Here is a 12,594-nt window from a genome sequence, read left to right as displayed (position 1 = left end):
GAAACAGAAGTTTATTCAAGTGTGCTATTAGTATACTTCTTTTAAACTAAAAATAGAAAAGTATACTTTTAGTCTCCTTTTTTGTACTTCTCAGAAATATACTTAAATGACATTTAAGTGTACTTGACATACTTAGAAAAGGTCAAAATATATTTGAGCTATACTTGTGCTCCTAGCATCAAAACTGTGTAACATTATGGAATAAATTGTCAACCAATGAAGAGGTAATAATGACTGTAAAGCTTTAGGGCGCTGATCAACTCCATCTACATTTTAATTATATCATTCTGAATCCAATAGTCTTTTTTTCAGCTTTTTGTTCAAAATGTTCATTTCTTTATTTTTTATTAATGAAACTTCTAAAAAAAAAAAAGAATGCATGAAGATAAAATAAAACGTTTTTGTTTACAAGCAGATACCCTGTTCTTTCTTTTGATTATTTGTATGTTCAGATATTCATATAACAAACTATATACAAATTAATACCTAGATAGGGACATAATAGTATACTTAAAGTACAATGTAAAGTTCACTTAGAGAAAACTTACGAATATACTTGCAGTATAAAACTACTAAACTAGTAGTTTACTGAGGCTATACTTAAAAGTGTACTAAAAATGCTACTACAAGTATTTAATTAGTAAACTATCAGTATACCTATAAGTTTACTTTTAGTATAGTTGCAGTACAAACTAACCCTACTGTTATACTTAAAAGTATACATTTATATACTAGAAAGTGGGCAAATTTAGTCCCAAGGAGTATTGAAATAGTACACTTACAAGTATACTACTACACTGTAAAAAGTAAAAAACACAATTTGTTGAGTCAGCTTAAAATAATTAGTTACCCTGCTGCCTTAAAATTTTAAGTTCAGTCAGCTAAAATAAGTTTAGTCAACTTGAAATGTTAAGTTGTACTAAGTAACAACTTAGATATTTGTGTTTGCTAAACTTAACAGATGGGTAAGTAACCCAGCTGCCTTAAAATTTTAAGTTGATTCAACTCAAATATCTAAGTTGTCACTTAGTATATTTTAACATTTCAAGTTGAATAAACTTTTTTTGAGTTGACTGAATTTAAAATTTTAAGGCAGCCAGGTAACAAATTATTTTAAGTTGACTCAACAAATTGTTTTTTACAGTGCAGTACACTGATATTTGTATACTTAATACATAAAGTATACTTAAAAATATACTTGAACTTTACTTAAGTATAATCCAGCGCGTTCAAGTCGGGTTCAAGACTGCGACCACATGAGGTACTTATAATACCAAGACAATAAAAATACGGTCATGGACTTTCCATATTTTTGTGGACTTGGATCTGACCATGTCTTGATTCAAACTACAATTCTGTCTTTTACATTCCAATTTAAAAGTTCAAACCATATCTTGTTAAATCAAATGAACTCTTTGTAACAACAGTGTATTTCTGTCCATTTTTTGTTTCTCTTTTCAGAACATGACGCATTTGATCTCTGGAACGCAGTGCAAAGGCAGAGAAGGAAGGAGAGGACAGGAGGAGAGAGGAGAGGCCGTGGAATGTGAGGAATTCTAAACGGCACCCTGTTTATGGAAATGAACAATACCGTAGATACTATTAGAGTCGGACCTGTTTCCTGACAGAGGAGAAAAGAAAGTGATGAAGGCCAGACCGCACTCCTCTCAGGTTCCTCATTTCAGTTCTGTTAGGCTTGGCATTAAAGGAATTAGCTGTGACGTGCCAAACACCGATCTGAGTACGAAATGAAGTACAGACGAACAATGAATGAATGAGTCATTTTGTACACGAGTCGTTAGACCATAACAATATTACCAACCGCAGCTTTTGACGACAGAAAGGCACTTTAAATATGCCAAAACAAAACTGGTTTAATCCAAGCACACATATGGGGATCTACAGCCATTAGCACACAGTGTCTAAATAAGATTAGCTGACAGTAGAGAGTAACAATAGCAAAAGTACCAGTACCATGCTGATACTAACATAGGTTCAGAGCTGAAGTGAGAGGATGAACACCCTGCTACAGGTGCCAGAGCCGGGAGTTTCCTCGTACACTTCAGTGATTCACATGTAAATAACTTGCTGTTTCATTCCATCTACAAAACAATGGAACAACATGACAACAATTTGTTACTCTCACCTTTCACACCCTCACAGTCTCTCACTTTCAGCTTGGAAGTGAGAAACTTTCAGGCTTTAATGATCTAACATTTCTGAAGTATTAAGTACGGCTGGACTATATACTGAAAATTTACAATATGTTTGCGATCTTGCATCTTGGCTGTTTTAACTGAAATTTTAGTTGCAAAAACGTTGTTTCAAATAATCAAGAACTGACTGATTCGTTGGCGTCATCACTCAACACATACGGAAATGTACATGTAAAAACATGAATCTAGAGTTTTATTGTATTTCAAATCTTACATTAAACTTCTTGCAAAAAACTGTAGTATTTTTTTTTTAATTGCTACAGTAGTCCAAATGAAATTATGGTTCATCCTATATATAGGCCATACTATAGAAATGGTGCAAACTGCTGTCCCACAACCAAAAAACACCTTTAAAAAAGCATTTAAGTATTCAAATCTTATATGATTATTAAGATCATTTTATTATCTATTTCAGAGCAAATCTACACTGTAAAAAACAATTTGTTGAGTCAACTTAAAATAATTTGTTACCTGGCTGCCTTAAAATTTTGAGTTCAGTCAACTCAAAAAAAGTTTATTCAACATGAAATGTGACAACTTAGATATTTGAGTTGAATCGACTTAAAATTTTAAGGCAGCTGAGTTACTTACCCATCTGTTAAATTGTTGTTACTTAGTACAACTTAACATTTCAAGTTGACTAAACTTATTTTAGTTGACTGAACTTAAAATTTTAAGGCAGCAGGGTAACAAATTATTTTAAGCTGACTCAACAAATTGTATTTTTTATTTTTTACAGTGTATACCTTCCCATCCCAGTGCAAGGAGATATGAGAAAATCAAAAAGCACAAAACCCGATGGCCATACGAGCATGTGATTGCATCTGAGAGTATTTGAGATTAATGTGCATTTCATAGTCTCATGTGGCGTATCTAACAGCTAACAGGAAATGAAACAGATTGAATTGATTTTGCCAAAAAGCACACTGACACTAGACTGGCTAATTTCTCCAAGTCTAGACTAAACAAACAGAGACGATAGCAGAGCTCTACCGGATGGCTTATTTTGTCCAGAATCGAGTTCAGCCTGTGAGAAACTGCCCGAGCCAAACAATAATGAAGGGAGAGGACAGGTTCTTTCAGGATGAAACCACCAAAACCCTCAATGACCTCACTGTGAGTCATCATTGTCTTCCGATCCTGTAAAAGGTCCTGAACGTCCTCTTGATCAACAACAATGCACAGGGCGTACAAGGTGTACACACACAAAACATCTGATGCATATGCATACTGACCAACAATTAAGTAATAGCATGCACCCTGCCGCATGGGCGGCCTATCCCTGCCCGAGTATCTGAAAGCACATCCACAGCACACGTACATACCTGCAGCGGCAGCAGCGTGTTGCTGTTGTTGTCGGTACGGAACATATTTTCTTCGATCCAGGATTTAGGTCCCAGAGAGCCGGCGGAGCGGGGAAACTTCGGCGGAGCGATGACGTTACTGGAGAAGGGTTTCTTCATGGGAGAGATCTGGTTGACCGAGCCGGGCACACCCATGCCGCCCCCGCGCCGGTGGTCTCTGCCCCAGGACACCCCTCCGGAGGTCCAGCCGCTGCCCTGATGGCTGCCCCACGGTGACTGCTTCATCATGGGCTACAGACAGACAGATAGATTAGTTGGGTGCAAAACACATGTAATTGAATGCAAACGCTAGATTTAAAGTTCAACTGAAGCAGGTTCACTCGACGGCCATCTTGGGAACGCACTCGGCCATCTATTTTTAGTCACGCAAGCTCAGCTCCTGCCTACCAAAATGCTTGCCAAATTTCTATAAAAAATGTTACATTTGTCAAAGCATAACAGTTGTAATGGCTGTTGCATCAAAACAAAAAAAATATTTATGATGCATATAGGTGATTTAGCAACCTATAAAACCATGCAAATCATTTAGCCTGAATTGGTAAACTAGCTAGTTGTTTCCAAAATGCCAGCTATGGGGCAAAGTGAGCCGAATGCTGTGGGGTAAGTTGAGCCAGCACTTTAACTCCCCACTATAAGGCACTGAAAGTAGTATAAACTGGTATTTTAATGGGATGTTACGCACTGGTTTAGTTTAGCGTATATAGAGACATTATTTGTAGTTTATTTGATAGGGACAGTGTACAAGTGCACCAAATCCTTCTCTGAGAACCAGAAGATGCTTTTCATCACATTATAATCAAATATATATTTCTACATGTAGTCACTAATGGCCAGTTTGACATTGCAGAAAAGCTACGATGCCAAGAACTGTTTGACTAAATCATTTATTAGTTTCAGTGACATTTATTTCTTCATTCTAATTCAGTTTTTATTTAATTTTACTCAACAAACTCTCTGTTTAGCAGTGTTGTCAAGTCTGCAATTTTCCCACAGAATTGGGCTGCATTAACACTCTTGCCGCGGATTGTTTTTCATGTCTGTAGGTTTAAGCGACCCCAATAATGTGATATTTATCCCCTGGAATTTGAATTTTACCAGGGGAATCCCACCAAAAATGCGCATTTTACACTTTAGAATGCAATTTTTACAGGGGAACCCCCACCAAAACACCATTGGGCTAGTTTTGGGACAGTTTAGAGTACCATTTGGGCAGGTTATGTTGTGAAAACCTGGCAACCCTGCTGTTTAGTCTGTTATTGGGAGGATAAATCATTAGTGTTCAACACATTGTTTAATCTCAACAATTAACGATTGAAAATCAAACTTCTTTTGACTGGAAAAGAAATATGACTAAAATGAAATTTGATTATTTTGTTTTACAAGAGCAGGGGTGGTGAAAAAAAAATCGATTCACATTAGAATCGCGATTCAGTCTTCTAGTGATTCGCATCGATTCACAAACTTCAAAAATCAATTTTTTAGTTAACATAATAATAATAATAATAATAATAATAATAATAATAATCGCATGATGTTGTCAGAACAAAACAGCAACAGTAATGGAGGAGGAAAAACAAATACATCCTGCCTGATTTTCAGAAAATTTTCTGCCCCACTGTTTGGAAAATTATTATATTAATTATTGATCTTTTGTTATTATGGGAATTGTTCGGAAAGGGATGGAAAAAGAACAGCGTGTTCTACGGAGCCACTAAAGGGACATGGGTAGCCTGTTACATTAGCCTATGTAATATATATTCCACTTACCACATAAACAGAGTAAGGAGAGCTGACTAACAGGACGATGGTGAATGATGAATGAATTCTAGATCCTGAGCACCACTGACAACGTCTTATCTCGTAAAATATGTGGTAAGTAGGCCTACTGTTGCTCCATGTGATTGCGAATCTCGAACTTGAAAGTAAAACAAATGCATATTCAAAAGCGGTTTCAATGTCCCGCCCATATCGTATTTAGGGGTTTCGTAGTAACGTTACATGTCAATTTGTTTTCTGAACACCGTGTGATCGCATTCGGACACATCCCTAATAGGAATTTTAAAGTGTTTTAGATTTATTAGGGAGTTAATAGTTAATAGGAAACACTGATTCTTGAGTCAGGACTACCCATAATATAGACTGTGTTTTTGTATTAAAATACTGGTGCGTTTGATGTCCAGTGTGCACAAAAAATGTATGAAAAATTGACTCGGATTTTTACCAAATCATGACCCAATGAATCGATTTGAATATAAATTTTGTGAGGTACCGAAAGATTCCCACCCCTATAAAAGAGATAAATTATCTTACCTCTTATATAAATTTCACATGGGTTTGAATCAGATTCAGTCAGATGGTCAGTTTTCACCCAAATGGTGCATCCTGACCACTGACTTAGGTCAATTTAACCATAACCTGGGGCAAATTGAGCCACAAGAACAGTTTTTTTTTATAAGTAGCCATATCTTTAGAACCCTTTATCATAGATACATTCTGATAATTTAAATAGGAAACAAATGTTGGATACTTTCTGTCTCATTCTCCTTTATCTTGAGGACCAAAAAACAGTAAAAAATGTATCATCTTACCCCACTCTCCCCTACTTTTGTTCTGTTTTCCAAAACAAGAGAGTACACATTTTTATTGCTCATGTGTTAAATGTTAATTTCATCAGCTAGTAGGAGTACAGAACAGATGACCTCAATGCTAACAGAAACTAAAACCCACAAATATAACCTGTGTGTGGGAATCTGAATGAGCGTAATCGCCCATATGCGAGTGTGTGTGTGTGTGTGTTACTCTGAACATGGCCAGGCTTTGCCTTGCTGTACAAGTAAGAAGATTTAAAGCTTTACATCTAACACTGCACATCTCGTGAACACAGTGGCAACAACACACGCTCTCTTTATAAGCCAAAAACACACGAATGTACAAAGCGTACATACCAAACAGACAAACACATTTTCATTATCAGCATGTGTTGTCACTGCATTGTGTGCACAACTCTCCCCAAATAAGTGTCCCACCCATCTCCGTAATGTCTTTGTGTGTAATTGGGTAATGGCCTGAGTGTGTGTGTGTGTGTGTGTGTGTGTGGGTGTGAGACTGTGTGCACATACAATCTGGTTGAGTGTTTAAGGGATAGTGAGAGATAATTACCCTCAATGGCGTCTAGACATTGGAAAGATGGTGTAGAGTACTATGCGGCAAGAAGTAAACCACATAGTAGGCCTGGTGGTTTGATGTATATGCCATGCAACGGAAGACATGTATCAACCAGTAGAGAAGTAGTTGCAATATTTAAACATAAGAAAGACACAGAGCTCAGAGAGTTCCAAACAGAAGAAGCTTTGCTGATAATCAGAATATGTTTAATTACCATAATGACTGTCAAATGCAACTTTCAGATGCCATTTTATTCTTCAGCTCAGTGGCAGTGAAGGATATATCTATGCTGCCTTCAAAAAGGCATCTTAGTAGATAGGACGTAGTACAGGTATTAGTTTCAGATGTATCTTGTTGCCTTCCTACATTCGTATCCGGCCAGCATTTCTCAGCTTTCAGACGACACCATTGATTTCTATTCATATGCATTTATAGTTGTTTAAACATTTAGGATTTTTAACCCAAGCATTACATATTTTGAAGGTGTTTTTGTACTAATGCAAGATTTGTCATTCACCAGCTATGTCATCAAGTTCCACTTAAAAAAGCAAAAACAATGAAATAAGATTAAGTAACTTTAATTTTTAAGTATTTAATTATTAGTAAAAAAATGTATTACCACACTGGTATTTAATACAAAAATCATTAGCTGTCTTTAATCTACAGCAAAAATAATTATTTCGTGATGTATACACTACTGTTCAAGTTTGAGGATTTTTCATGTCTTTGAAAACACTTACGCTCTTAATAAAGGTTCCAAAATGGTGTTTTTGCAGTGATGCCATAGAAGAACCTTTCAGTACCATTTTGAAGAACATTTTAAAAAATCTAAAGAACCTTTTTCGACTATAAAGAACCTTTTCTGCATTTGAAATGTTCCATGGATGTTCAAGATTCTTCACTGAACCATTGATGGTTCTAATTTATTCCAAAGGCTGTATTTATTTAATTAAATATACAACAAAAACAGAAATATTATTACAATTTCAAATAAGTGTTGTCTATTTAAATATATTTTAAAATGTAATTTATTCCTATGATGTGAAACTGAATTTTCATAACCATTACTCCTTCAGAAATCATTCTAATATGCTGATTTGCTGCTCAAGAAACATTTCTGATTATTATCATTGTTGAAAACAGTTGTGCTGCTTTGTATTTTTTGTGAATGCTTTTTCAAGATTCTTTAATCAACAGACAGTTCTTTTGTAACATGTCTTTACTGTTATGTTTGATCAATTTAATGCACTCTTGCTAAACAAAAAATAAAAATTCTTACCACAACGATTAACAGACACTTTCCATGGCATAAAATTACTCATGGTGTGATATAAGATCTTGGTCATACCTCTCACACCTAGCACACAAATTCACAAATTCTGGAGTCCTGAATGAAGGGTGTCTCCAGCTTAGCCCTAATATCATGCTAACAGACATTCACTCTTAACAGCTGTTACACCAGCATGACTTCACATGTACGAATATCACTGTGACATGTAGGGCCACTCCTAAAATCATGTGACTGTCTCCCCCTCCGCCTCTACCCCACCCCCACAAGACCAGACGCACACAGACACCGAGGCCTACGATACTTCACCACCTCCAGATCGCAAGATATTGCATCTGCAGCGACGCAGCATCAAATACACTGGGTTTTGCACAATGCATATCACTCATAATGCATCTAGAGCACTTATGTGCGTTTGCTGTGGGAAACAGATGTTAGACTGATTCAAATCAGTACCTTGTGCATTTGAGAGTCTTTTTGAACAATATATTGAAAAAAAATGGCTCATAAGTTATTTATTTGTTAATCTGACTATACACTCTTAAAAATAAAGGTTCCAAGAGTGTGTTCTTGCAGTGATGCCATAGATGAACCATTTTTGGTTCTCCAAAGAACCTTTCAGTGAACAGTTCTTAAAAGAACCTTTTCAAAATTTAAAGAACCTTTTCTGCATTTGAAGGTTCCATGGATGTTCAAGGTTCTTCATGGAACCGCCAATGCCAATAAAGAGCCTTTATTTTTAAGAGTGTATTGTGTTTGCTGTTGCGTGCAGCCATTTCTGTATTTGTAGTTCAGCACATCACTTTACACCAAGTTCAATTCAGACTGCAAATGCACAATATTGATATAATGAAAAAAAAATATTTATGTTTCACTAATGTAGATGCAACAAACACTGTTATACATTTTTAAATATGCAAATATAATATTAAAGAAATTCTAAAACGCAAAGGAACACTAACATTTACCAAAATGGCCACCATGCCATATTAGTGAAATGCTTGCGCAAACGGCAGATTACAGTAATAACAGCTTTTTCTAAAACTGCTGCAGTTTAGCAGGGTGTTGACATCTCCGGCCTCTAAGCTCTCAATAGGAGATTTCACTGAATGCTCTAGAGGTCAAGACATCCCTGGAATGTCACGTGAAGCCCTTGAATTATATTTCCACGTTTAAAAGAAATGGCTGTGTGGAAATCTTGGTAAACGCAGATAAGCAGCTACATTTGCACAAAATTGTGCAGCATGAAACCAGTTCAGAATACTGCATCCCACAATGCACTGAACTCGACCTGACCTTGCATTTCCAGTGTGACGTCTCTTTTTTTGACTCACTATTTGACTGTACCACCACAAGTTATGACACAGCACCAAATTGCATTAAAAGGCACCAAAATTATGAGATTATAACTGCCGTTCGCAATGTTTCACACTAGAACGTACGATACTACATACTGGTGTTAGTATGATTTTTAAAAATCTTTTTTTTTAAACATCTTTCGTGCTCACTAGAGCTCGATTTAATGAAAAATACAGTGAAAAAGCAGTAAATATTATTAGAATTTAAAATAGCTGTTTATTTGAATATATTTCAAACATGCTAATACTAATTCAGGTACTCATTTTTTAATCCTACTTGGCAGTGTATACTAGTAATGCTGGCTTGTAGTGACGCACTGACAGGCCGCATTTGTATTCAACTCACAGACGTCACAATGGCTTCATTGAGCGCTGCATTATGACGCAACAGAAGCCGTTTCAAGGCCGCGTTTGCGTCACAATGACAGTTCAACAGCCGTCTTCATCTTTAGTCTTCTACAAAGGCCTCCATACTAATAAGTAAGCAGTTATTTTCGAAACGGACACGTTATGTTGTTCGACGAGATGGGCTCACTCACCTGGTGGTGGTTGTAGTTGTTCCTCTGCTGCAGAAAGGCGCCCTGCTGCGGGGGAATCTGCGGGCTGACCGGGGACCGGCGGCTCTGCGGTGGCTGCGGGGGGACGTTGATCTGGGGGGAGAAGGGGCTGCTGAAGCCCTGCACCGGGCACGGGTTGGCCGAGAAGCTCTGGAAGAAGCCGGGGTTGATAGAGGAAGGGATGCCCGGGTAGAAGTTGTCAGGCTCGGTGGTGGGGATCGGGTTTATTGCGTTAGCGGAATTGGAGACGGGCGGAGGCGGGGAGCTCGTCTGCACGGACCACGGCGTTCCGAAAGCGGGCAGGGTGGGGGAAGCCGAGCCGCCGCCCCCGGGGTTCTGCATCTCCGGGAAAGCGGCGGCGAGCATGTTATTGCCACCGGTGCCGTTGTTGATGTGGTGGGCGCTGGGGGACTCCATCTGGGTCTTCACCTTGGACGATGGCGCATCGGTGTCCAGGCCCGTGGATGAGGAGGAGGAGTGCGGCTGCTGCTGTTGCGGCTCAGCCTGCTGATGTATGTTCCGGTCGTGCTGAAGGTCACCGGCTGTCTGTGCGTGACCTACAGCGGAGGAGAAACGGCTCAGGTCGTTGTCGGCGGCGCTGCTCTGCTCGCTGTTGGTGTCGCTGGACTGAGAAGCTGTCAACCCCGCAGGCTCATCCTGCATGTTGCGCTGATGTGACGGGAAAAGAGGGGACACCAGAGGCGAGCTGCTGGGGCACACCGGAGACGGGCTGGAATAGGGTGTGAATGCGCCTCCGCCGAACAGTGCGGAGCTGCTGCTGCTGCTGCTGCTGATGTTCGCTGTCTGCAACAAGCCGAACCCGTAATCACCCATTTAATTGCGTCAAAACAGCGCAGCTCTCCTATTCCCAGGCCTGGTCAAGAACAATAAGAGAGGCACTGTGTCCTATAACTTCCTAAAGCCTGTTTGGAGCGAGAGAGGAGGAGCTTTCGGTCGAGTCGGTCGCCTTTTTCACACACTATAAATATTGTTCGTGGATTTAATTGTCTGCGGCTTTTTTTAGCCGTTCTAGCCGTCCGTCCGTCCGACCGACCGCGCATCCCCCTCCTCGCGTTACCGGCTGATCTGCTGCTGCGGCAGAGGATTAAAACTCCTGCATGCACGTCAGCGCCGCGTCATAATGCATGCGCGACCCGCCTCCCTCACAGCCGCAGAGAGAGCCGCAATGTGCGCGTCACTCATTCATTATTCAGGAGGTGCAGCAGAGCAGACCAGTCCGCCCGGTCTGAGTGCTGCTGAGCTCTGGCACTGGCGGAAATATGGCAGCTGCTGCTTGCTGGTCAACTGCGCGTTCGGGTGTCTTCCAGTCTTTTCACCTTTAGCCTTTATAATCTGCCCAGGCCATACGCGTGCCTCATGCCTGGCTGTAATAGAGCAGTAATAAACGGCTTACTGTGCTTAGTAACCAGACCAAATTTTGAACATTCAACATATCATATTACATGGCAGACCTTCGGTGCCTGATAAAACATTTGGATTATGCTAGCATGGCTGTGGAGCATTTAGCGTAGCACAGAGCATATTCTATACATTGTACTATATTATACTTATTACTAGTATTTAGTAGCCTATATTATACAGAATACGGTGTAGTATTATATATTGTGTTGTATACACTAAAAAATGTAGTAATGTATAATGTACTATACAGTCTAGATTATACCGTAGTATTGTGTAGTGTTTGCTTAGTGTAGTATATTCTATACTATACTGACTAGATTATACTGTAGTATTAAGTACACAGCAAGTAGTGTAGTATATTCTGTGTAGTGCACTCTACAATATGCCCTTTTTATTTAATATATTGTGTAGTGTATACTTAGTATAGTATATTCTATACCATACAGTCTAGATTCTACTGTAGTATTCAGTACACAGCAAGAAGTGTAGTAGCCTACTGTATATTCTATATAAGGCACTACATAGTATGCACTTTACGATTTAATATATTGTGTAGTGTATACTTGCGTTGTGTACACTATAGTGTAGTAAAATCTATATAATGTGCTACACAGTATAGATTACACCATAGTATTCAGTACACAGTAGTGTAGTATATTCTGTGTACTGCACTATATAGTACGCACTTTATTATTTAATGTGCTGTGTAGTGTATACTTAGTGTAGTATATTCTATATTATACAGTCAGATTATACCATAGTATTCGGTACACAGCAAGTGGTGTAGTATATTCTATGTAGTGTGCTATATAGTATTCACTTTATTTAATATTTTGTGTATTGTATTGTACTTAGTGTAGTATATTCTACAGTAGTCAACATTTGAAGTGGATAAAAAAAAAGTTCAGCAAAGTTGTCCTAAGACAAGAACGGGTATTGTTTTGGTTTTAGGACACCTTTGATGAAAGGTTTTGATCCACTTCAAATGTTGACTATTACTATATTATACAGTCTAGATTATACTGTAGTATTCAGGACTCATCAAGTAATCTAGTATATTCTGTGTAATGCATTATATATAGTATGCACTTTATTATTAAATATATTGTGTAGTATATGCTTGCTGTAGTACATTCTATTTTATACTGCCTAGATTGTACTGTAGTATTCAGTACACAGCAAGTAGTGTAGTATAGTCTATGTAGTGCACTATATAGTATGCAC

At 38.4% G+C, this 12,594-nt stretch overlaps 2 protein-coding genes across 3 annotated transcripts in view; one reads left to right on the top strand and one right to left on the bottom strand.

Annotated features, from left to right (window-relative positions):
- Positions 1-11,537, bottom strand: part of cpeb2 (cytoplasmic polyadenylation element binding protein 2) — a 36,712-nt gene extending 25,175 nt beyond the window's left edge. The window contains exons 1-2 of one of the 2 annotated variants that reach the window (XM_051096301.1): positions 9,931-11,537; positions 3,542-3,811 (exon numbers count right to left, since the gene is read on the bottom strand). In XM_051096301.1, coding sequence (XP_050952258.1) covers positions 3,542-3,811; positions 9,931-10,782 — 1,122 coding nt within the window. In that variant the 5' untranslated portion in view covers positions 10,783-11,537. The remainder of the gene's footprint in view (positions 1-3,541; positions 3,812-9,930) is intronic. The other variant, XM_051096300.1, reaches the window with a different exon arrangement.
- snai1b (snail family zinc finger 1b) overlaps positions 1-12,594 on the top strand; it is a 478,512-nt gene that overhangs the window by 398,811 nt on the left and 67,107 nt on the right. The gene's annotated exons all lie outside the window — the stretch shown is intronic.

Source organism: Labeo rohita, chromosome 23, assembly GCF_022985175.1.
Source record: "Labeo rohita strain BAU-BD-2019 chromosome 23, IGBB_LRoh.1.0, whole genome shotgun sequence".
Lineage (NCBI taxonomy): Eukaryota > Metazoa > Chordata > Actinopteri > Cypriniformes > Cyprinidae > Labeo > Labeo rohita.
Note: the sequence above shows the minus strand (reverse complement) of the source record. Positions and strands in the feature narration are given on the sequence as shown.